Raw genomic sequence first — 25823 nt, 5'->3', positions numbered from 1 at the left:
AACAAAAAAGAGCAAACTTTTAGAAATGTATAAAATATCTGTAGCTAACCAGAATATGAATAAAAACCAAAGCAAAGAATAAATGAAAGCTACTGAAAAACTTCAACTTTAACTCTTCGCAAGAAAAACGAATTACACTTAAATTATTATTTTTTGTATACCTTCCAAGAGTTACAAACACATAAATTTTTAATACAATTTTTGTTCACTAGAAAATAAAAATTATATAAAAAAAGTGTAATTTACAAACAAAGCTCATTTTGTGAAAGTACAGGTTTTTTAAAGAAAATCTTGCTTAAGCGAAGAAAAAGCTATCATTAAGCAAACTTTCAATCTACTGAAGTAAAGGACTTCCAGCATTTATCTCGCCGATTGCTGACTAAAGTCAAAACTCTATTTATGAATCACTTTGTCAGAAAAGTTCATTAGATAAAAGCTCGCTTAAACAAGAAAAAAAAGCTCCCATTAAACAAACTTTCAAGTCATTCAAGTAAATGATTTCCAGCGTTTGTCTCGCCGATTGCTAGTAAAAGACTGCACTTTCTTCCATAGTCACTTTGTCAGAAAAGTTATTTGCAGAAAAGCTCGCTGAAGCAAAAGCTTTTTTATGACTAAACTTGCAAATCATTGAAGTAAATGATTTCCAGAGTTTATCTCGCCGATTGCTAGTAAAAGTCTACACTCTCTTTGAAAGCTCTGCTCTGCTTTGGTCTACACTTTGTTGCCACTGACACGATACAACCACGCATTCGCCCCGCCGTTCTAGCAACCCCCGCCCTGGCCCGCTGGCCACCAACGCAAAATCGATGCCTGACCCGTTTCGCTCTCTCTGGCTGGCAGTTGGACCAATGTCTGTGGGCTTTTTCCTCGCAGCTCCTTGACTGTGTAGCCCAAAACGCGAATGAACATCGACCGTGGTAGTTGACTGCAAGTACAAAGCGCTGCACTGAAGGTGAATGAATAGCAAAAATCCCACAAAAAGAAAATCTACAAATGTGATGAAAAAAAATGTTTTGCAAAATGCCAAACGATTCAAAACGACAACCAACAATTATTTAAATAATTAATAAAGAAAAGTGTCGAACGCAAATCAATTGGAATTGTTTAAGAAAAAAAGGAATTTGAATTTGAATTTGAATTATTACATAAAAGCAAAACGCCAAACGAAGGGCCTGAAAAGTGTTGTGCGTGTGCGTCTGTCACTGTGTGTGTGTGTGTGTGGGTTCGAGAGTGTATGTGTGTGTGTGACTATGTCAGTGTGGTATGTAAGTGTGTGTGTGTGAGTTGATGGTGGCACGCGCTGGGCCAAAAAAAAAAAAAAAAAAGGAAAAGAGCAGAACATTTTTTGTGTATCAGCATTTTTGGCATTGCCGAAGCAAAGTTGAAAAACAAATTTGCAACAATTTGAATTGAGAAACGTAAATACTGATGGAAAATGCAAAAGTTTAATGGGAAATAATTGTGAAAAGCGTGAAGAAATGCTATTGAATTGAAAGTGAAAACGCGTGTGTCTGAGATATTGATTTTTCCACATGATTTTACGCGTCGTGACCCACTGAGAAAATTCTCTCTGTTCTACTCTGCTCTCTCTCTCTCTCTTCCTTCGACTCTCTCTCCGTCGTTTGCTGTTTGCATTGCGCGTCTCGTCTGGCATAATATACACAAAAATACATTTAACCACGCGCTCAACAATAAAATAAAATAATCAAAAAAAAAAACAAAAACGAAGAGAAACATTCGCTATCGTTAATGACACCAAACGTAATTCGCTAATCATTGTTCGCTAATCGTTTATCGTTAATCGCTTATCGATTTGCAGAAGTGTTCGAAATACATGTGAGACTAGCGCTAAGCAAAGGCCTCACTAGCCAACGCAGCACAACACACACACACTCGCATATTAATTCAGCCTCCCTCTTCACATCACGTCGTTGTCTGCCAGCAGCCCGAGCCTAAGACCATCTTGAGCCTTCTGTTGCCCTCCTGCCGGATCAAATCTACTCACAACTGCTGCTCAACAAACTAACAACATAAGCCACAGCAACAACAACAACAACAGCCAGCAAACTTGACTCTGCAACACTTTACTATTAACAACATTGGCAACATTGTCTGATTAAGAGGTAAGTTGTCTCTTATCTTTTCTGCTGCATACTTTCAGGGGCAAGCGAAACTTTGTTGCGCGAAAGGAATGTAAAGTATTTTCAATCAAACTTTTATAGCTCACACAACATTCTGCTATCTCAGCTGAAGCTATTAAAAATTGAATGTCATAATAATGATTATTTGAAAGCATTTACAAATTTATAAACGACATTATTTTCAGAATGTCCTAATAATAAAGAAATTTATAAAATTGCGAAATAAAATTTGAATATCCTAACTCAAAGAGCCAGTCTAATAAAATAAAATATAAAATATGAGTATGCATGAAAGCTGTGCCAAGAATATATATATGTTGCTCAATACTTACATTTCAATGAACCAATCTTTCAGTTGGCGCTGGAAAGATAAAATGAAAAGATTATAAGAAATAATAATACTAAAAGTTTAACAAAATTTAAAAAATACTAAGTATTTGAACACTCAAAATATTAAATACTAAAATGTAAAAATACTATAATACTAAAATACTGAAATATTAAATACTAAAACTGAAAATATAATATGAGAAAAATAATAATGCTAAAAGTATATAAACAAAATATAAAAAAAATCTAAATACTAAAATGGTAAATACTAAAATACTAAGTTACTAAAATATTAAATTATTGTGAATACTTTAAATACTAAATACTAAAATCTAAAAAGTACTAAAAATACTAAAATACTGAAATATTAAATACTAAAACTGAAAATATGAGAAAACTAATAATTCTTAAAGTACATAAACAAAATATAAAATAATACTAAATATAATATTAAATAAATACTAAAAGTATCAAAAGAAAATAAAAACTTGTTTAATCTTTAATATAACAAGACTTTGAATTACTTGCCCCACAAACTAATTCCCAATTATAATCATGTCTAGCCCAACTCAAGTCAAATTAGCAGCTTTTATGCCTAGCTTGTTAGTTGAACCACAAAAATTGAATACAGCCGTGTTATTAAACTGCAAATATAATTAATTGCTAATACGCATTTTGGTCTAGCTTATTATAAAGCTCCCTTGAGGCTTTTTTTCGCCGAATAAATTCAACTGAAGTCTGAAGCTGATGTTGAAGCCGTAGCCAAAGTTAATTAAGCATCTCTTTGTTCTTGTTCGGCTTGTTGTTAATTATCTTGCGTGCGCTGTGAGCCGAAAAAAGAAAAATCAACATGAAATATGCATAAAACTCAAGCTGAAGAAACGGACAAAGAAAAGATGGCAAGAGATGGGGAAGGGAAGAGCCGAAGTAGTTGGCGATAAGCGTTCGTTTTATTAGCTGAGGAATTATATGCGTGGTTCCTTGGAAACGACACGCACATAAAAACCGCACATAATTGCCAATAATCAAGCCAAAGACAAACTCACGCAATACGCTTTTAAAAGGACATGTGTGAGTGCAACTTTTACAGATTGCACAAAAATAACTGTGTAATGAAATCATAGCACAGAGCACAGAGCAGAATTTTGTGCATTGAAAGCGAAAAGCATAATGATGTGGAAAATTAGTTTTCTTTTCGTAGCAACCTCATTATTAGCATCATCAATGGCCTCATCATGGTCATCATCGTGATAGACTGTCGCCTGAACAATCTTAACTTGGTTAGCCATTCGTCTGCCTACTTTTTTTCAGTCTTCGTTTTTCCTTCAACTTGTTTTTGGTTGCCTTCTCTGGGTTATGTGCGCAGAAAGCGCAAAGAGAACATGAGAGAGAGAGAGAGAGATTGTACCATGTGTTGCCCTCTCTCTCGCGTGCTTTTTCTCTCTCTCACTCTCTTTCTCTCCGAGTGCGCGCGCTCTTCAAAAAGTTTAACCGTTTCCTGCTCAGCATATGAAGCAGAAGCTTAAACAATTAATGTGGGACTGAGCTTCAATGAGGGTCGCCTTCCTGTTTTCCTGTTCTACCCCTCTCCTCTCTCCCATAAAGAATAAAACACTTAATTCTATTTCTATTACATGCCAACGTCATGTTATTATGCCTAGATTGAAGCACAGGTGAATATTTTGTCTGGTCCCGAGGAGCTTAATTTGTTTTGACAGCCTGATTGTCAGGCTCTTGATGTTGGCCCTGCTCCTGGCACGTAAAAAAACATGAGCCTGTCTATCACGTCTGCGACGTCTGCCAAGCCCATTATCTGCTCTGACACTCGACTCTGTGCTCTGCTGCATGTTTTATGAACTCGAATTATCTTATCTCGCTAAATGAACGAAACCCTAATCTAAGTGACAACCAATTGTTGATATTTTTAGTGCAGCTTTTACTTTCAATCCCACAGTTTAGATTCAGCGAAGCTTCGCACAGCTCGCGCTCTGCCACAAAATAAAACGCAAATCAATTCTATTTTTAGACAGAATACCCATCAAAGGTCACGGTGCAAACAAGAGAGCCATAAAAAAACAGAAATATTATGGTAAAACTGGGGCACCCACACAAAGAATATTTTTAAAATATAAATGTGAAGCCAGCGGTCGAAAGTCAATCAACTGAAAGCAGTGCAGTCTTATCTCGAGACTCTTCTTGTTGACTGATTTGATAGTTTTATATAGCCAAAACACAATAAACCCAATTAGAAAAGTGCCATGCAGCTGTTGTCGAAACAAACTGCGTAGTTTTAACACGAATGCCCCAGACAAACGGGCACCGGGCATATAATAAAACCAAACACACACACATACACACACACAGGCACACACACACTAACACACACACCTGAACTGTGTGTATAAAGCAAGCAAGAAAATAAGTTGCGAAAAAACAGCGCTGGCAGAATGACAAAAATTGTTTTGGCGGCGCACAAAAGTATGCTACAATAAAAAGCACGAATGTGTAAGCTGAATATCCATATATGTGTTTGTAGTAATAGAATATACATGTGTGTGTGTGTGTGTAGTTTTCTAAAGAAGTATCTAGGAGCTGCTGCAGTTTGTCCACTTCAAGCCAACACGCAAAACTATAAATTTCTGTTGTGTGGCTGCTTTTATGACATTTTTTTCTCACAGCCATTTTTAACATACACACACACACACACAACATTTTATGTGGCGTCTTCTCTCAGTCTGATTTGCACAAAGCTGCTTTTCGCCCTGTTTTATGACAATCATTATTTCGCTTGTGATTTTCAGCATTAATAAAATATCACGTACGAAATGTGCCAACTTTTCGGGTCTGTCCTCATTTTCTTTTCCTTTCCTCTCCTTCTTTTCGTTTGCACTTTCCTAGGGAAATCTTTTTATTTTGGCTTGATTTTATTGCTCAGGTCGTTGCATTAATATTTAATGTATGCGCAAATTGAACGAGAATGCTGCCAGGTGACTATGAAATGATATGCTACAAGTGGGTTTCATTTAAAATTAAGTAATTTACAATGCAGCCTAAACTTGCTTTTAAAGCATTTTCACATTTTTCACATTTTCTCTGCATACTTTATTTAATAATCGAAGCGCATGCAAATTCAGACACTTCCTCTTCAACTCAATTGAAATGTGCCTTTGTCTCAATTCATCAGGCAAACTCAATTTCCGTTTCGCAAAACTCACTTAACCCAACATCCAACATCCAACGACAACTTGGCTCCCCAACTGGGCTGTGCTAAGAGCAGTTGGCTCCTCTGCTTGAGAGTTGAGAGTTCAGAGAGAGGCTCAAATAGACTTTGCATGTAAATTTATTGATTTGCGCAAAAATGTCGCCAGAAGACTTGCCATGCCGCAGTGGCCTCTGGTGGCGCCACACAAGCCGTTGACGCAGCTGCTTATGGGGCGTTGCCAAGTGTCTTTCGTCAGAGGCTTAAACTGAAGAATTTGTCGGCTAAAAAGTAAATAACCGCGAAGTGAGGCGACTTTTATGCTAAGCACATCTCTTCTTCGAGCATAAGCAACGCATTTGAATTTAAATTTGTTTCATATTTGCCTTTCGCATTTCAAATTCACGCAGTCGCTTCACAGTTTGTGTGTGTGAGTATAGTTTTCCATTACCTTTGACGTCATTTGGTGTGCAAACAAGCATAACCACAACAGCAGCAGCGCAGTTAGCAGCAATTTACAGTCCGCTTTGGGCACGAAATTGCGCATACGACATGTTGCCCAAGGCATTCACATAAATTCAAGGAATTTAAGCCAAAAATAAGACAACTTTACAGCAGCTCAGCTGATAAACACAGCTGCGAGTTTGCCAAAAGTTACGAGAGTTACGCTCTAGGCATAACTCTGAACCACATAAACAACCTTTAAACTCTCTACTTAAATTGCATTCATTATAAATTATAAAACAGCTTAAATTGCGAGCAATTTCAAGTTTTAATTGAGGCAATTATTTTAGGTTTTGTGTCTCTTCATGTCAGCTCACGTCAATCAGAGAAATATGAGCGCAAAATAAAAGAAAACAAATAAAGGTCAAAGGTTGTACATATGAAAAACTTTACTAAAGGGTCGCCGAGTAAACAGAAGTCGTCGTCGTCTCCGTTGTTGTTGTGGCAAATAAAATGTGTTTAATTAAAAATGAATTGCGAGAGAGAAGCACAACAAAAGCGAATGGATAACAATAAGAAACAAAACACAGCGGGAAAAATGCGGGGAGAGCGCAAACCGGTTTTCATATTAATGAATTAAATTAAAAAGAAATGAATGAATAAAAACGGCAGCAGAGAACGTTAAAGTCGTCTCGCAAGTTCAACTAAGAAATACCCTAATAAGAAAAATAGAGCTCAGAGCTTGGCGCCAACTTGTCCTCATTTTAGATAACTTTTCTAATTAGTACTCAATTGTGATGATAAAAAAAAATAGTTGTTTTCTTGCGTCTGATAATCTGTGATCTCAAAAGGAGCCAAGGTTAAATCGACTCGACTTTTCTATGATGACTTTTGCTGCCAGTTATTTGACCCGTTTCAACCATTTGCAAAACGCCACAGGGGATAAAAAAAGAGAGAAAAAACGGAGAATAAGAGTGGAGCGAATGCTGCTTAAACAATCAAACGAATAGAGAGAGGGAGCATGTGTGTATGTGTGAATGTGTGGGTGTGTATTACATTATCCTTCTGTGTGGGTGTCTGTGTCCTTGGCATGCTATCCGCAAAGTACTTTTACTTGAAAATAGCTGAGCAATTGTCGACACCCTCGACGACGACGACGACGACGCATTTCTAGTGTTTCCAAGGATATTCTGACCACGCTAAATTGCCAACGACTTTTGTAGGATTTCAGTTGTTGTGTCTATTTTTAAATGGTGACAGCGCAATTAGAAACCAGTCCGCTTTGGCTTATCAGTGGCAAATTGTTATGGAAATCTTTAGCACATTTTAATGGCATGGATTTCTCTTTCTTTCTTTTTTAGTTGTAAACACAGTGCAAAATGCCGCCAAATGCAAAAACGGACGGCGAGCAGCCAGCAGCGGAGCCAGCGCCTGTGGCCCCAGGTGCTGAGACAGCTCCAGCCGAATTGGAGACGATCAGCCAGAAGCTGGAGGAAACGACACATCACTCCAATTTTCGGGAACAGGCGGCGGTACAGGCTGCCGAACATCAGAAGGCAGAGAATCAAAGAATCGCACAAGTGGAGACTACAATAGCGCCAAAAACGACAGCGGAACCAGAGGGTAAGTTTTGGAAACTATTGAACATTATCTTCATACCCTCTGACCATAGGAAATGTATGTAACAGGCAGAAGAAGGTATTTCCGACCCTAGAATAAATATTCCTGATTAGCGTCAACAGCCTTGAATACATATGTAGATCTTAGAAACTATAAGAGATAGAGATATAGTTTTTTTTCGACAGCATCAAGATTGTTTCAAGTTTGCCACGCCTTTTTCCGCCCCTCTAATTTATAAAAATCGAATAACGTGCGTAATTTTGAAGTTAGAATTTCGATACAGATAATACTAAAGTTTTTATGATTCCTGAAAATTGGGTTGCGTTCAGATAAAAATTGTCCAAGATATCAAAGAAATATTCAAAACGCCTACTTACTAATAGTCTTAGTAGATTTATCTGAAAACCTGGTATATTTTGCCCTCTATGGTATATTTTCAACGTAGTACTATACCAATATACCAAATATAGCCTTTGGTATAATTCATATTTGAGATTTTACTAGTTATGGCTGACAATTTTGCAGTAAAATACTAATCAATATACCAAATTTGCCCTATGGTATATTTTAGTATTTGGTAAATTTTGTACTCTATGGAATATTTTGAATGTAGTAGTATTCAATATATCAAATATAGTCTTTCGTACATTTTAGTATTTTTGTGGTATACTTTTTGGTATATTTTAAGATATACCAATATAACAAATATAGCCTTTGGTATAATTCATATTTGGGATTTTACTAGTTTTGGCTGACAATATGGTATATTTTGCAGTGTAGTACTTTATCAATATACCAAATTTGCGCTATGGTATATTTTAGTATTTGGTAAATTTTTTACTCTATGGAATATTTTGAATGTAGTAGTATTCAATATATCAAATATAGTCTTTGGTACATTTTAGTATTTTTGTGGTATGCTTTTTGGTATATTTTAAGAATAATACCGCACTGTTATACATTCATTCAACATTTGTAGCGGGTATCTCACACTCGACTGTAGCGTCCATACTTGTTGTCCTATATTAATCTCTACCATATATTAATCTCTCATTATAGAATCTACCACCTCGATGCCAGTGATTAAAAAGATTGAGAATGTCGGTGAAAAGATCGCTGTGAAACTGGCCGATACAACGGGCTTGCCCACATGGGGCGTGGTCGCGATTATAATACTCGTATTCCTGGTCGTCTTTGGTATAATATTCTTTTGTGTGCGGCGATTCCTTAAGAAGCGAAGAACCAAAGATGGTAAGGGTAAGAAAGGTGTCGATATGAAATCGGTTCAGTTATTGGGATCGGCATACAAAGAGAAAGTAAGTATCTGCAATGCCATCAAATCTTAGTAGTTATTGGGTTCTGGTATGCCATAGGTTCAGCCTGATATGGAGGAACTCACCGAAAATGCCGAAGAAGGCGACGAAGAGGACAAACAGAGCGAACAAAAGCTGGGGCGACTCAACTTCAAGGTGAGCTTTCACTTTCCCATCCCCAAGAATCTTTTAACAAATATCAAGTGCCCAATTCAAGTGCAACACAACAATAACTTAATTATCCTCCCCCCAAACAAAATACTTACTAACTAACCTAATACTAGATAATGTGTGAAATTGTCCAAAGCACTATCGTTATTGTCGTTTTTTTACACAAAGGAAACACCACTTAAGTCAAGTCAAGTCAAGTCAAATCGAGTCAAGTACAATCGAGAGTGCCAGTAAAACGTACCTCTTAACTTTGCATTACTTTTTTAACTATACAATTTTAACTTTATCACTTGCTCACAACATTAACAGTATACTACAATTTGTCATAATTACTTCATAAAAAACTTTTAACTCTCGTATAACTATTTGAGATCCATAACGAATACTTTTCAAAAGCATTTAGTTGAGTTGCCGAAAGTTGCAAAGAAACTAAAATTAATTAAGAAAGCTGAGATATCCGCTACCCATTTTTGAAGAAAGCAAAACAGTGCGGTATTTATTTTTAAATATACTGCCAAATATTAAAAATATGCCAAACGTTATATTTGGTATATCAATATAGAGATACATTGAAAATATATCATAAAGTGCAAAATATACCATATACTAAAAATATACCAAATGGTTTGGCTCACAATCTGGTATAATTTGCATCCTACGGTATATTTTGAATGTACCAAATATTAAACAGATACCAAATAAAATTAATTAAGATATCCGCTTCCCATTTTTGAAGAAAGCAAAACAGTGCGGTATTTATTTTTAAATATACTGTCAAATACTAAAAATATGCCAAAGATTATAGTCGGTACATTAATATAGTGCTACATTAAAAATACATCATAGAGCTCAAAATATACCATATACTAAAAATATACAAAATGGTTTGGCTCACAATCTGGTATAATTTGCACTCTACGGTATATTTTGAATGTACCAAATATTAAATAAATACCAAATAATAAGCGAAAGTAGACTTTCAAATTCAATGTTATATTCTTTCTTCCACTTTCGGAAAACTTTATCCATCTCTAATCTTAACTAAATGTTATTGAAAAGTACAAAGTATATTTGCTATTTGCACGAAATTAGAATGCAGCACACGAAAATCCATAACATAATTTACAGCTCTTCAAATTTTCTAAATTCTTTCCACTAATATGCTTAAATCTTTCTTCGTTATGGGAACCGCTATTTTTGCGGATCATTTTCTATAATGTGTTTATTGCAGCTTGAATACGACTTCAACTCAAACAGCTTGGCCGTAACCGTTATACAGGCCGAGGAGCTGCCAGCTCTGGACATGGGCGGTACTTCGGATCCCTATGTGAAGGTCTATCTGTTGCCCGACAAGAAAAAGAAGTTCGAGACAAAGGTGCACCGCAAGACCCTCAGTCCTGTCTTCAATGAAACGTTCACATTCAAGGTAAGTAAACATGAAATTATTCTTAATTTATTTTCCTTGTTTGGAATTGGGTATTAAGAGTGTGAGTTCTGCAGAGTTTACCGTATGCCGATGCCATGAACAAGACGCTCGTATTTGCCATCTTTGACTTTGATCGATTCTCGAAACACGACCAAATTGGTGAGGTGAAGGTGCCACTGTGCACCATCGATTTGGCGCAAACCATTGAGGAATGGCGTGATCTGGTCAGCGTTGAGGGTGAAGGTGGACAGGTATGTAGAGATTGGACCATGACAGCTCCACAAATACAAATACATATACAAAACAAAAATATATATTTACGTTTACGTTTACGTTACGTTACGTTTCGTTTGACATTTTCATTTCTTTTGAATATGTTCTTGGGCGGGCATTTTCCTCGATGGTGTTTCCACTCTATGTGTGTAATATGTACTTAACAAAACAAAAAAAACTTAAATGTGCCTCTAAGTGTCTCAAGTTTATTTGATTTTCATTTGAAATTTTGTTGTGTTCACTTCAACTTTGTGACCAAAAAGAAACAACAACAATTTACATCAACAATTTACAACAAGATGTATACGAAACTACAACAACAATAACTACAACAACAACTGTTGCTTATAATTTGAATATGTTTCAATTCATTTGAGTTGTACCCACAAACTACAGTCGAAAAAAAGAGAAAAAAAAACGAAAACAGAAACAGAAAAAACTGAAAGCGTGTTGACTTGTGTGTAACTTATACCAAAGTATTCCCATTATGATACCAAAATAATACCGAATAAACAGAAATTGTGTGTTTTGTGTGTATGTAATTCGCATTTCCATAAAAAATAAAAACAAAAACATACCATAGCAAAAAAATAAAATACAAAACTGAATCCAAATTCAAAAGACCAACTTTGATGTTTGCTTTTACGTATCGCTCTCTTTCTATCTCACTCTCTCTCTGTCTCTTTATCTATCTATCTCTATTTAACTCTCTTCTAAGTAAAAGTATAAAAACCTCCCCAACCCCCCCAAAATAATCTCACTCTCTGACCCCCTCAAGTACAACAGAAACAATAACAATTTAAACTGCGTTAACAGACAGCAAAGTGCAAAACTTTTACTCAACTTTCAAACACACCCAGTTCAAAATGCAAATATAAATAATAAAATCATTTAACAAGTACAAGTATAAATATATTATACAAAAGAAAACATTTACAAGCTGCGGTAATATTTCATCAACTTTGTCAGCAAAGTTTATGAACAATTGCCGAAAACTAAAAACCGAAAAAACTGAAAACAGACTTTGATTTTTCTTGCACATTCTTCTATAACTACTATATATTTTTTCTGTTTGAAACTTTAACCAACACAAAGTACAACAAAATACAAACTGAAATATATAAACTCTTCAATTTCTCTTTCTCCAATTCCCCCAACAAAAAAAAAAAAAAACAACAATTGTTTTCAATACATACATAACTATAAATTACAAAAAAAAAACTCTTGTTTTCTTGAACTTTTGTAGAAGGTAAATACAATGAAAAAAATACTTTAAAGTTTTTACAAAACCCAAAAAAAAAAAAAGAAATTATGATAAAAATTCAACAATAAACACATTTTGCATACATGATTTGTTATAATCTTTCTTTTGTTCCTATATACTACTATGTAAAACTTGCTCTGTCTCTTTGATCTGTCGCTCTCTCTTTCTATCTCTATCTCTCCTGTAAACACATCCAAACAAAATTAACCCACACACAGACACTGTAAACAGCTAATTCCCAACCTCTATATATACATATATATATTAATGTAACTGTAACCATGATAATCAATCTTAAACTATATAAACCTATATAATCATATAATAATTAAACGCGCTGTTTCTCAACTTTCTCTTGTTATGTCTGCATCTTTTCTCGCATCATTAATATTGTAGTTGAATTTTTGCTATTAATCTTAAGAATTTATGAACTTTAACCTTAGCATTTTCCACAATGCAAATAATCACACTGCAATATTATTTTGTTGAGAAAATTTGTGGCATAAGAAATGATTCAAAATCAAAACGATTAACGATTAACGATTAATCAGAATCAGCATGGCCCTTGAACAAAAAAATGCTTAAAGAAATTTATGGAAATTTCCCATGCCGCAAGCCTAGACACAAATTTCCCACGCACACTTCCACCGTCTGCTGTACACCAAACACAAAAAAAAGAACACACTGTACACACAATATTTACCCTAATTTTTGCACTTTGATTGGAAACTTTACAAAAAAGCTCTAAAGTAGTAATCAACTTTTGCACTCGCATCTAAAACGAATAATTTCAAATTGGTCTAATTTATTTAAATGAATGCAAAGCAAAATCTATTCTACAATACACAGAAAAAAAAACACACAAACACACGCACACAACAAACAAAAAAGCACACCAAAAACACTGAAAGAATTTGGCCTGAGAATGCAAGAAAAAAATAAAAATTCTTCGGCTAGCCGAACATTTTATGCTCTTGCAGTTCGATTTTAAATTCCATACTCCCAAAAATATACTTTATAAAATATTCCCAATTAAATACTAAAATAAAACCACTCGAAGAATTAATGCTCTAGCAGTTTTAATTTAAATCCCACTTACTCAAAAATATACTATATAAAATACTCCGAATTAAATACTAAAATAAAATGCTCTTCCAGATTTAATTTAAATTCCAAAAAATATACTATATCAAATACTCCGATTTAAACTAAAAGATGCCTTTGACAATCCCTTCAAATACTAAAATTAATTCGAAAACTTTGTAGTAAAACAGAACATAAAATGGGTATTTTTAAAAGATGGAAATTCAGCTTAAACGAAAAACTCAAAGAAAACCAATCAACTGCAATGGTATTCAAGACACACTATGTATTATAAACTTTTCAATTAGTTTAGCAAGTGAAACCAACACAAAAACAATACTCCAAAATATTGACATACCACGAAACCAAATTGCATGTTTTTTTGCTTAAAAACTATACTCTCCGACTATTTATATACTCTTAAAAAATTACACACCCCAGAGAACCAGACAACATCGACACTTTCACACACCGATGCGAACAACTTGTACACAAACAAATTCGTTGAAGCAAAACATTTTCTTTTTTCAAATTTGCCAACTTTATTGAAATTCTAATGGAACTGTAATTGAAAAATCTTTAATATGCTCTTCATTTTTCTCTTTAATTATTTTTGAACGTATCGCTAATAAAAATCAAATCAAAACCAAACAAAAAAATCTATACAATCGTGTCTCAAAATTCACCAAATTGAAACTCAAAAAAAATCAAAAACCAAATCAAAAACTCTACTCGAACAAAAATTTGACTCATATCGGTTAAACGACATCTGGAATCATATCTGAATTGCCTGGAAACATGTAAGTATCGAAACTCTCCTTGGGAGACAATTCATAATTATCGTTATTTGCTTTGGTTGTTGTCCTCATAAATGTGTTCAAGTTATTTTCGTTGTGTTTGTGTTCCGTTACGTTAAAAATAACAAAACAAAATTAAAAATTAATTAAAAAAATAAAATGTATCTGTAATTCAAAAATAAATTTTTTGTTCATTAAAAAGAAAAACTGTAACAATGCTTCTTTCGTGTTTCGATTAAAAAAAAACCAAAAGAAATTAAATACAAAATATGTACATTTTATGTTCCTTAACTGTGTCGCTGTCTCGACCGATATTTGTATAATGCCATTATATATAAACAACAAAAAAAAATACTTTATAATTTGCAACTTGTTTGTGTGCTGTAATGTTTAAGCAGAGCTTCGATGACAGTCAAAAACAACTGAAAACAAATGATCAACAAATATTTCTTTTGTATTTTACTATTTTTTGTTACTTTTTTATAATTTATTTAGTTAATTGTTTTTAAGTTTATTTATTGAGTTTATATTCTGGTCCGCATAAACATTCACCCAACATTTCGACAAAGTCTTGAGACATTTTTGAAAGCCCATGAAAAAAAAAGCCAAAAACTTTCAATTCAAACTCAATAACTCAAATTCAAAACTCAAAATCAAAAAGTAGCGGTAAGTGACTACTCAAAAACTCTCTCTCTCTCTCTTCCTATCTCTATCTCTCTCTTGCTACCTCTCTCTCTCACTCTGTTACGCTCGCTCGCTCGCTCTCTCTCTCTCTATATAAGATTGTTTATTTTAATAATAATACTCAAAAAAAAGAACACACCAATTATAATAGTAAAATACATAGTTGAAGTTCTTTTAACAAAAATCCCAGGTTAGTTTGTACAAATTGCTGGCTTTGGATAAGTGTATTAAGCAATTGGCAATCGATTAGTGTACAACCGATATATCGATAACAGTATCGATAAGCAAAAACTTAAAACTGAAAACCGAAAATCCCCTTTTCATACACCAAAACAAATGCAAGTGGTTCCAGCCAACCAAGGGTTTATCTACATAGTATGATATGATAAATATATATTTAGATAATGCATTAGATAGTGCAACCTTTATCAAATTGTAATATAATATAATATACTATATTCTTACTCGAATGCCTTTCATGTACATATACATAAATATAATACTCGCTCGTTCTCTTTCTCTTTTTGTCTACAAATCTCTAAAACTCTCTGTCTGTCTATATCTCAAACATTTTGATTTCCTTACTTTTTGAGGCCTTGCGCTCATATAGTTATCCAAAGAACTTTCAACTTTGAAGACCCAACTGTACATATAATACAAATATGAATCGGCCAATCTCAAACTTCTCTCTGTATCTTTCTCTGTCATAATCTCTCATTTTGCTTATATTTTTCAATATATACATATATATATATCGGTTTTGAGCTGGGTGTTTAAAATATAACTAATAAATCTATATTTCTGAACTGTGTAAGTTTGTGTCTGGAATCCCTGTAAACAGCAAACAAGAAAACAAGCAATGAAACAACAACAACAAAACAAAACAAGCAAGCAAACAAACAACACGCAAACCAAATATCAATAAGTTTGTTTTGTTTGTTTTAGGTTTGGTTCTTAATCAACTTTCTTTTGAGTTCTACTTACATACTATATACATAAAATATATACTATTTCAATATATATATATTCACACTCAACAATATCGAAGCTCTAAGACGTGCAGTAAATGTGTTTCCATGTACTTATTTCGTTTTGTGTCCACCAATTAAACCCATTACCAACTAAAGTAAATGTAATCATACAAACTAAGTAGTATGATATCGTACCCAAAAATACCAAAAACCTTATACCGTAACTTGTAAAACGTATTCCGTATATCATCCCCTGTAAAGCCAATATATAAAACGTACTCGTAAATGAGATACAATATTCTATTTGAGTTTGATTTGATTTTCGTGAGAATATTAACTGTTTAAATTGTGTATCCTCGTTTCTTAAACCGTATTATCGTATTATATATCGTATTGTAAACCATTTGAGTTTTGGTTAATATTTTAAAGTCTTTGCTAATTGAGTCTACAGTTTCATCATAAAAAATAACAAACTCTCTGAACTGAACCAGGCAATTAAGTTTACTGACTTTTAAAGAAAGTAAATTAACTTCAACGATATCCCTTTCACTTATAGTGAATCTTTCTTTAGTGAATCTTAATCTCCAGTGTGCCCAGGTTCGATGATGTTCTTCGTATTAAAAATGCCCAAAGTCCCATATAACTAATTCTTGTTTTAAACTGACTCCTGTGATTGAAACCCATCTCGAATAGAAACAATATATATGAAACTGATTAAATGTAACTCCTTAGACTTTATGTGAAGTGTTCAATGTTGTAAATTCGCTTTGCGTTTCTAACCGTAGTACTAATCCATGGGATTTCTTTTTTAATTTTCTATCGAATTTCCACAGGAAAAGCTTGGTGACATTTGCTTCTCGCTGCGTTACGTGCCGACCGCCGGAAAACTAACAGTTGTCATACTCGAGGCCAAGAACTTGAAGAAAATGGATGTCGGTGGATTGTCTGGTAATATAGCGTTATACCAAAGCGTTGTCAAAATGCAAGATGCGACTTTTCCCGTATTATTCAGAGAGTCCAATTGCAGTTTTGGCAACGCTTCAGTGTCTATCTATTTATACGTGTGTGTTTAATATATATTTATAGCCCAGTGAATTATTTGGTTTTGATTATTGATTTTGCGTATGATTTGATTCTTGATTTGTATCTTGCGACTTGATTTACTATATAATATGTAAATGTTAAGAAAAAACCAAATGAAATGCAAACGCCAAGGCAACGTTTGCAGAGAGAGAGCAACAAAGTATTCCAATTTTATTCCCAATTACTTTTTGACCAATTTTTCAATTTTCAATCTAACAAACAACAACAACAAGCTCTTACAACTTTTTCAACTAATAATTATTTAGCGCAAATTTTCGACTTGCATATCTTTAAAACAATACAAAAAACTTTTATGTAATATCGCGTACGCTAAAAATTAAATATCAACAATAAATCAAACTGATATCATTTATAACCATGGATATATTTTGGTCTGGCAACGTTTCCATCTTGAAATTATGCACAGTTTTTTTCGACTTATTGCCTGGCAAACTAAAAAAAAATAACAAAATATACAAACATCTGCAAAATTCAAATAAAATATTGCTAAATACTCGTATTAGCAGTAAATTGAAATTCGCTTGCTTCTAGCTACACTTTTGCATGTAATCTAATTCGTATTCTCTGACACTCTCGCATCAAGTATACGTATAGTATTTCGGCTCTCCATGCTCTCTGAAGCTGGGAGAGCGAAAGAAACGAGAACGTTGCCAGTGAATATATCCGACCCAACGAATGCCCTCGTATGTCGACGATGGGCATATCAAGTTCTTCTAGGCTTTTACAAACAAAAGAACATTTTCAAGTATGTTTTCGGCAAAAGCAATTGACATTTTTGTTCCCATTTGTGCTCTATTGTGATAATATATTCGATCAAAAATGATGATGAGACAAAACTATATCAATATTCTTTCGTATCTTATGATTTATCAGTTGTCTGCCTTGAGTTTAACGTGTTACTGTGTTCGTAAAGTAAAAACTAACTTATCTTTGATATCCAAATAATATCTATCTATCTATCCTGTCTATTTGATTTTGAAATTTCGAGAAGCAAACGAAAGTAGAAACAAAAATCTTGAAGTAAACTATGTAATCATCTCGTAGCTTTTGTAACTCTTGCGATTTTCCATATGTTGATAATATTTCAATGTAATGAATACTTAAATGCTAAGCCTTGAGCATATAAGGCTTTATTTTGCAAAAAATCCTGTTGTGTGTGGGATTTACAGAACTGAAAAGTTTCAGCTTTCGTTTGTTCAAATTTGATAATCGTTGTTTTCGTTTCTTATCTTCTTATCAAGTACAATTTGTTGTTTCAATCTATATGAACAATATTCTATATATTCTATTAATCGAGAGTTTTATGTAACGTTTTTCTTTCTATATATGTGTGTGTTAAAAACTACCAAAAAAAGAAAACAAAAAATGAAAAACAAAAATCTGCTCATCAACTTCAAAGTTTTTACTTTATTATTATAAAAAGAAAATGTTTTCTTTTTCTTTCTTTCAATTTTTTCTATTTTATAGATCCATATGTGAAAATTGCAATCATGCAAAATGGCAAACGTTTGAAAAAGAAGAAGACAAGTATCAAAAAATGCACCCTCAACCCTTACTATAATGAGTCGTTCTCATTTGAAGTACCATTTGAACAAATACAAGTATGCGAGAATGTATTATACTATCCTATAAAACCACTCTACTACTACTGTTACTACTACTACTACTACTTTTACTACTACTACTACTACAACTACTTACTAATACTACCTAACTGTTTACTGTAACCAAAGCTGTCCCTTCCGAACTATCAAACCAACAACAAAAATATAAACCAAAACAAAGTTTGAGTAACGAACCCGCCTCCACACTAGCCTCTTTCGTGCAATTGTTGTTGTTTATATACATAACTCTATATATTTATATATACTACATGTGTTGAATACTCGTATTCTCGTATTCGTATTCGTATTCCAATAACAACAATATCACTCTTTACTCTTTAAACTCTACAACAAACAAATACAAATACCAAACTAAACTAAAAAGGATAGCCAACAAAAAACAAAAACAAAAAACCTCCAACAAATTCCAATTTAAATACTACTATTTATTACTATGTGTGCCCCAAAATAAACCAAAAAAAAAACAAACAAATCAAAATTAATCAAAACGTATTCAATGTTCAATGTTGTATTTTAATCTAAAAATCTAAACAAAAACAAAAACACTTTTTTTGCTTTATGTTTTTTGGTTTTTATATATATATAATACTCTATATATTATATACTTATATATATATACAAAAATTTTGCCCAACGACTGCCACGCCCACATTCCGGCTGTAAATATTATGACAAAATGCTGAGCGCAGTTCGTGAAAAAATCAGAACCAAATTTTGCTTTTACTTTGTGTAGTTTGATTGACAATCTTTTTGTGATAAATCGAAAATATAAAAAAAAAACAAAAAATCTTTTTAATTTTGTGCTTAGCTCAGCTAATGATTTGGTTTTCAAGTATCTTTTATATATATCTATCTATATATGTTCGATGTTGATTTTGACACAGACAAATGACAATCAATTGAGTTCAGTTGTAGGTCGCTTCGTAGTTACAACTACAGATCAATTCCAAAGAAGAATGAGAATGAGAATGAAAATGAAAAAAAACACCCACGAATACTCGTTACACAGACACAAGTCTCTCCTCCTCCTCCCTACTACTACTACAACCAACAATTATATTGTACTCGTAGTTATTGTTTTACTGTAAACATTTTTTGAGAGCGCAGCAGTAGTGCGGCGCGCTCTCGCAGTGCACGAGCAGAGTCGATAAAATTGAATAATCGAATTGAAAAACAATATACTATACAGTATTTTAAGTATCGAATCGAATGGAAAAGATACACACTCTCAACTCTCTCACTCCTTACTACAATATACTACAAAATACTACTTATAAACTACCTACTACTCTTTCCATAATACAAACTATCGCAAACTATCTCTCAGCGGCGTCAATAATGCACCACAATAATGGGTTCATTATTTTGACACTGTCTTCTGATTTGAATATCGATTAAACCAACCAATAAACCAATCGCACCACCAAAAAACTACAACAAAATACTACAACAAATATACAGTATACAAGTTCAAAAAGAAATAAACCTAATAACACACCACAGAGAAGTATAGCGTATCAACATGAAAAAAAAACCCTTTAAAAACAACATACATACATCCATGAAAAATATATAATATATATTTGGTATCTGATCTGAAAAAGAACTCTGGTTACGTGTGCTAGTCCGAGACCTGCCCCCAAAAAAAAACATCAAAAAAGTAGTATTCTGACCACATCACAAAAAACAAAAAGGAAAAGATTTACGACGAATGGGATTGAATATTATACATTTTCGTTTACACGTATTTAATGAACATTTTTCTTTTTGCTACAGCTTAAATGTTGACAAAAATAATTAATAAAGAAAAGTAATTTGTTCATTAGCCGCAGGTTAAGACAAAAGCAATCTATGTGTGTACATTTGTATAAGATCATTGCGCATATCACAAAAAATACCGCAAAAAATACCACACAATTACTAACATATACCACATACCACAAAATATACCAACTACTTCATATGCTTTTCACTCTATACCAACAATTTATTTTCTGTATCATATACAATTATTATTTCGAACGCCTAGTAAAAAATGCATGATATGCTTGTTATTCTACTCGTACCATATTTCGATCAATCCATAATAATTAATCACAGCTTAATACCATATCGTATCACTTTAGAGTTGTAATATTTAATGGCGCTTTTTGTAATGCTTGAAAATATGCCGCCCGCCTTTAGATAAACTCCTAAAAAAGCTTGTACTTAATTCTTTGATGGGATTCTCCCGCTCCCCAAAAAAAAAATCAAACAAAAATTGTTCTTCTACGCTGACCGAACTTCTGGAAACAAGCCAGCTACCGCACCATGTTCCAAAAAAAGTGCACAAAAAATCAATATATATATATATGTTCAAATTCAGCTGTAGTTGAAAACTATATGCCTTTTGTAAAATGCTTTCCAATACAGAATTCGTAGTATCTGCCTGTAACCAGTAACAAACAGTTTTCCTTCCCCGAATATCCATAAACAGAACACGTATATCTGAAAATACTACAAAACAATAAAATAGTTCTTCAACTCGAAAGTTCTATGCTCAACGCATAGTTGTTCCCTCCCCGGAAAAATATTGAGAAAATAAAAGACCGTTAAAATATTGGAAATATGGTAACAACATTGACTAATCAATGGAATCTGTTTTGTTTTGCTGGGAAATCTATTTAGAAAATCTGTCTTGTTGTTACCGTTGTGGATTACGATCGTATTGGCACCTCTGAGCCCATCGGACGCTGTATACTTGGCTGCATGGGCACTGGAACTGAGTTGCGCCATTGGTCCGACATGTTGGCATCGCCTCGTCGACCCATTGCTCAATGGCATACCCTCAAGGATCCCGAGGAAACTGACGAAATACTTAAGAACATGAAGTAAACGCTACACGGCTGACAAATCCAGGTGAGTTTACAATATTCCCATTATAAAAGTATAAAATATAGATTTAATTTAGCATTACAGCACACCTAAGTATCAGACGTTATGGCAAAAGGAAAAGAAAAAGATAAAACCAAAGATAACTCAAGCGAACCGTCATTGTAATCGTATGCATCATCAGCTACTGATCCATTGGATCTATTATGGATCTCGAAGGACCTCAACAAACCCCACAACAAACAACAATCAATATAAATATCGTAGCCCGCGCAGTTTATCAACAACAACACAATCAAATCTGATTAAAAACAAACAAACATATATATTACAAGCCTTTGGAAACAAAATGGAAATAAGAGGAAAAAACACAAGTCGAAAGAAACTAGTATGAATTTAGAAATTTAAGTTCTACTTACATTGGTTCATCCATTATTAAAACAAAAAGCAATTTATTATCCAACTTTGCGCCTGCAATAAATTAATCAAGAAAAGTTTCGTATTGAATTGGATTAATCACATTTATTTCGAAAATAATGCAGAAAATTTCTAGTATTTTATTGTTGTTGTCATTTGATAATGGAAAAATCTACGAGTATGTTACAAAAATATAATTCAAAACACTCTATATACTCAAATATATAAAACCAAAACAAAAACAAAACAAAAAATCAACTAAATCATCATTTTAACGTGTTAAGTTTTTGATTCATTTAAAATAAAGTAAATCTATTATTATTTTGTTCTCATCTTTCAAAAAGGAAAAGAAAAACAAAAAAACGGAAACTGTTGAAAGTTTATTAGAAAATCAATGAAAATACCAAAAGACAAACTGTTATGTAAATTAATTTATTATATTTAATTATCGATTGTATTATGTATTATTGTAATTGTGTAAGTATATTAAACATCAACATATATATGAGACATGACAGACATATGAATGAAGAAGTAAAACAAAAAATAAATAAAAATATATTATATTACGAATAAAAACAAAAAAAACAAATTATGTATAACCCCTGCATAGACTAATGTTATGTATACACAACGCTGAGGTTTGGTAAATCAGACGTATAAGTAGAACAAAATAATACCAAAACACAAAGGAAAAGAAAAGAAAAGAAAAGAAAAGAAAAGAAAAGAACAAACATAAAAGCAAATAACAAAAGTTTAACTTTAAAGCGTGATTTCAATGGAATATATCATCAGTTTAAACCCTAACAAAACAAAAAAACTACCTATCGTATATCGAACATTTCACAATATAAGCATTATTCGATTGATCGATCCTTTAGTTAGCCCTTCTTCTACTCTTCCGAAAATTCTATTCTATATTCTATTCTATACTATAGTATCTAAATTAATTTCGCGTTTAGTTGCTTCAAAAAAAAAGGCTCTTAAGGTTTCTACTAATCTCAACTGTTTGGTATTTTTTTCGGTGTTGTTAATCATAACTATGATTGATTAATAATTTGGAAAAGCATATTAGGACATAATGAAAATATACATAAATAAATACTAAACTAAAGCAAAATAAAAAGTAAAATGTTAAAACAAGAAATATTAAGAACAATAATAGTTATTACTATTTATATTATATTCAAGTATATATAAACATACATATATACATTGAAATCTAAACAATATACATACGTTTATATATACTATACTTCTATAACGTTGTGCAGCCTGTGCACAAAAACCTACTAAATTGGTATTTTCAATGAACAACAACAACAAGATGATGAAATTCGAGAAGAAGAATAACAAATATAACAAACTGCAATCTGAGAAATGAATACGATTATATTTAGGGCATTCCACTCAGAGAGCAGGCTATATTTAATTGATTAATTGATTTGATTATTTCCATATTGCAAAAGTAAAATTAACTATTGAATTAGATGTTTTTGTCCTGTAAAAAATATTTAACAAAACGGTATATAAATGATTATAATAAATTATATGTAATAATGATAAATGCGTAGTTTGGGATCTACAAAATCCCGTACACAGTTTGTAGTTATGTTCACAACAAAATGAAAATGATAAAGAAAAAAAATACAACACAACAACAAATTGCAAACTGAAAATACCAACAAAATATTTATGTAATATAATTCATCTAAATTACAAATATATATATAAATAAAATTTAAAGACAGGCAAACAAATTCTACAACAAATTACGAGTATTGTTCAATAAAAAAAAAAAACAAAAACAAAACAAAATATTAAAAAAAAAAATACGTACTTTGCTTTTCCAAATAATTACTGTAAATTATCAAAACCAAATAAACAACAACAAAGACACAAAACTTACCACAACAACAACAACAACAACAAAACAAACTATATATATACATAAATACTTGCATATTAAACAAATTATATGGAATTATATAAAATGATGTTGATTATTGATTTAAACTGATGAATGAATAAAAAAACAAAACAAAACAAAACAAATTATATATACATATTTCTATATATGCATATACATACATATATAAATATTAACAACAAATAAAAAATACAATAATTTCATTTGGGTTTTTTTTGTCTTTAGTTTTGGTATTTTAATTTGAACACAAGTTTACACTGACCACAATATTTTCGACGGCAGTGTAACAACACATACTCAACATGTACATACTCACCACACACACACTACACACGCACGTGCACACATACACAGAGACAGAGACAGACACAGAGCCACCCACGAACTGACCAAAAACAAAAGTAAAAAGAAAAGTCGTACACGTCTGTATGTATTAGTAATACACATGGATGTCTACCATATATAGTTCTATATGATTACCGTTAGTCGTACAATACTGTGTATACTGCATGTAACGTACGTATCTGTATTATTTCTAAACGCAGCAGTCAAAAAGCAGCGCAGAAGCCATCACAAAAAGCACAAATCAGTAGTTGAAAATAAACAAACCAAAAAACAGAAATGAAGAATACTAATAATAGTTAAAGATATAAAATACTAAAAGAAAAAAAAAAACAATGAAAAGATAAGAACAACAAAACTGTAGAAGTCCATGTATTTTTATTTTTAGATATTTATGTATGTAATTTATATATATTCGATAAATCAGGCATAAAGGCATTTAGCAAAACACCATACGAAACACGATCGATCCACAAAAAACTACTATATAGAGCGCACCTGAAGGATTCGAAGGAGAATATAGAGCGATTTGCACCTACATACAATATATAACGCGTGTATGTGTGTGTTAGGCAAACAGTAATAATGTAATAATGACAAATACAAGAAGAATATATAATTTAAAAGACAAATAGGTAAACCAAGATATAGGGCAATGTTTGATGTTGAAAATAATGAGTTAAAAGGCCACGTAGAGTGTGCATTACATAAGCGATATACATACATACCGGCATACATACATACAACAAATACCGTGCATATATATATTCCAGATAAACAACATTTTATATATATACAAAATAAAATATCACAAGACGGAAGGAAATCGATAAAATGAAGAAATATACATAATCACCACAGCACCGCATAGTATGAAAACTAACCATACAATATACATACATACATATAAATAATGCATTAATATACATATATACATATACATATGTACGTACCACATACATATGTAGGTCGATGTTCAAGCGCCCCGCTTGTTGGGCATTTCCATTAGTTTACCACATCACTATCACTATTTACACTCGCGGCAATCGAAACTCAACTCAACTGAACTCAACACACATTACAATTTTCACCACACTAACACTTCAAAAACACGCGGCGCGTCGCGACAGCGGCTGCGTAACTCACCACTCATCATTAAGCTCTTTTTCGGAGTTTTGTTGTTTATGATAAACTGTTTATAGCTGTTTTTTGAATTTTAAATCAATTATATTTACTATATGAAAATGAACATAAAATATATACATAATACATACGAGTATATGTTTTAAAAGCTCTTACCAAAACTTAATTGCAAAACTGAATTACTGCAAAAACAAAAACGCAAACAAAAAAAAACGAAAACGATTGAATTATATGTATTATTAAATAAACTGCATACTATATATAAAACAATATATAGTATATATATATATATGACGATGCAACTGTATTTGCAAGCTACAAGTATATAATTTTATTTCAATGCGAAAATACAAAAGAATTTAACAACAACAACAACCAAATGAAGCAAAATAACAAGTGTATGCGAGACTCCAGCCGCACACACACACACACAGACAACCACAAGAGCGTCTGTGTGTAGTTTAATGATAAAAAAAATTAAAAAAATATAAATACACTGATATGAACACCCACAAATGAAATGACACGAAATGAGGAACGTTTATAAAGAATAAACAACTGTTTGAAACTATTACAACTACTTTTTATCGCTTTTTCGTTTTATTTCACAAGCGCGACTCGAACCGAAAACCAAACCGATTAAAAGCGCGCAATAACTGTAAACAATCAGTGTGG

At 32.5% G+C, this 25823-nt stretch overlaps 1 protein-coding gene across 6 annotated transcripts; it reads left to right on the top strand.

Moving 5' to 3' along the window:
* Positions 1 to 866: 866 nt before the first annotated feature.
* Positions 867 to 25728, top strand: LOC132783567 (synaptotagmin 1). 6 transcript variants are annotated; one of them, XM_060788814.1, is made up of 11 exons: positions 867 to 952; positions 1946 to 2123; positions 7476 to 7737; positions 8794 to 9050; positions 9108 to 9203; positions 10450 to 10644; positions 10719 to 10895; positions 16550 to 16664; positions 18288 to 18421; positions 21113 to 21343; positions 21396 to 25728. In XM_060788814.1, the coding sequence occupies exons 3-10, from the start codon at positions 7494 to 7496 to the stop codon at positions 21317 to 21319; spliced, it is 1425 nt and encodes a 474-aa protein (XP_060644797.1). In that variant the 5' UTR covers positions 867 to 952; positions 1946 to 2123; positions 7476 to 7493; the 3' UTR covers positions 21320 to 21343; positions 21396 to 25728. The 6 variants fall into 6 exon arrangements, with proteins under 6 accessions (XP_060644797.1, XP_060644801.1, XP_060644799.1 ...); XM_060788818.1 differs by having other exon boundaries at positions 877 to 952; positions 1820 to 2123; positions 9114 to 9203; positions 16556 to 16664; XM_060788816.1 differs by having other exon boundaries at positions 877 to 952; positions 1820 to 2123; positions 9114 to 9203.
* The last annotated feature ends 95 nt before the right edge of the window (positions 25729 to 25823 follow it).

This window comes from Drosophila nasuta, chromosome 2L (assembly GCF_023558535.2).
Source record: "Drosophila nasuta strain 15112-1781.00 chromosome 2L, ASM2355853v1, whole genome shotgun sequence".
Lineage (NCBI taxonomy): Eukaryota > Metazoa > Arthropoda > Insecta > Diptera > Drosophilidae > Drosophila > Drosophila nasuta.
Note: the sequence above shows the minus strand (reverse complement) of the source record. Positions and strands in the feature narration are given on the sequence as shown.

Coding starts and splice junctions, on each gene's coding strand:
- LOC132783567 (XM_060788814.1), top strand. CDS start 7,494: ATGCCGCCAAATGCAAAAACGGACGGCGAGCAGCCAGCAGCGGAGCCA. Junction 10,645..10,718: donor ATGAAACGTTCACATTCAAG/GTAAGTAAACAT, acceptor TGAGTTCTGCAG/AGTTTACCGTATGCCGATGC. Junction 10,896..16,549: donor TTGAGGGTGAAGGTGGACAG/GTATGTAGAGAT, acceptor GAATTTCCACAG/GAAAAGCTTGGTGACATTTG.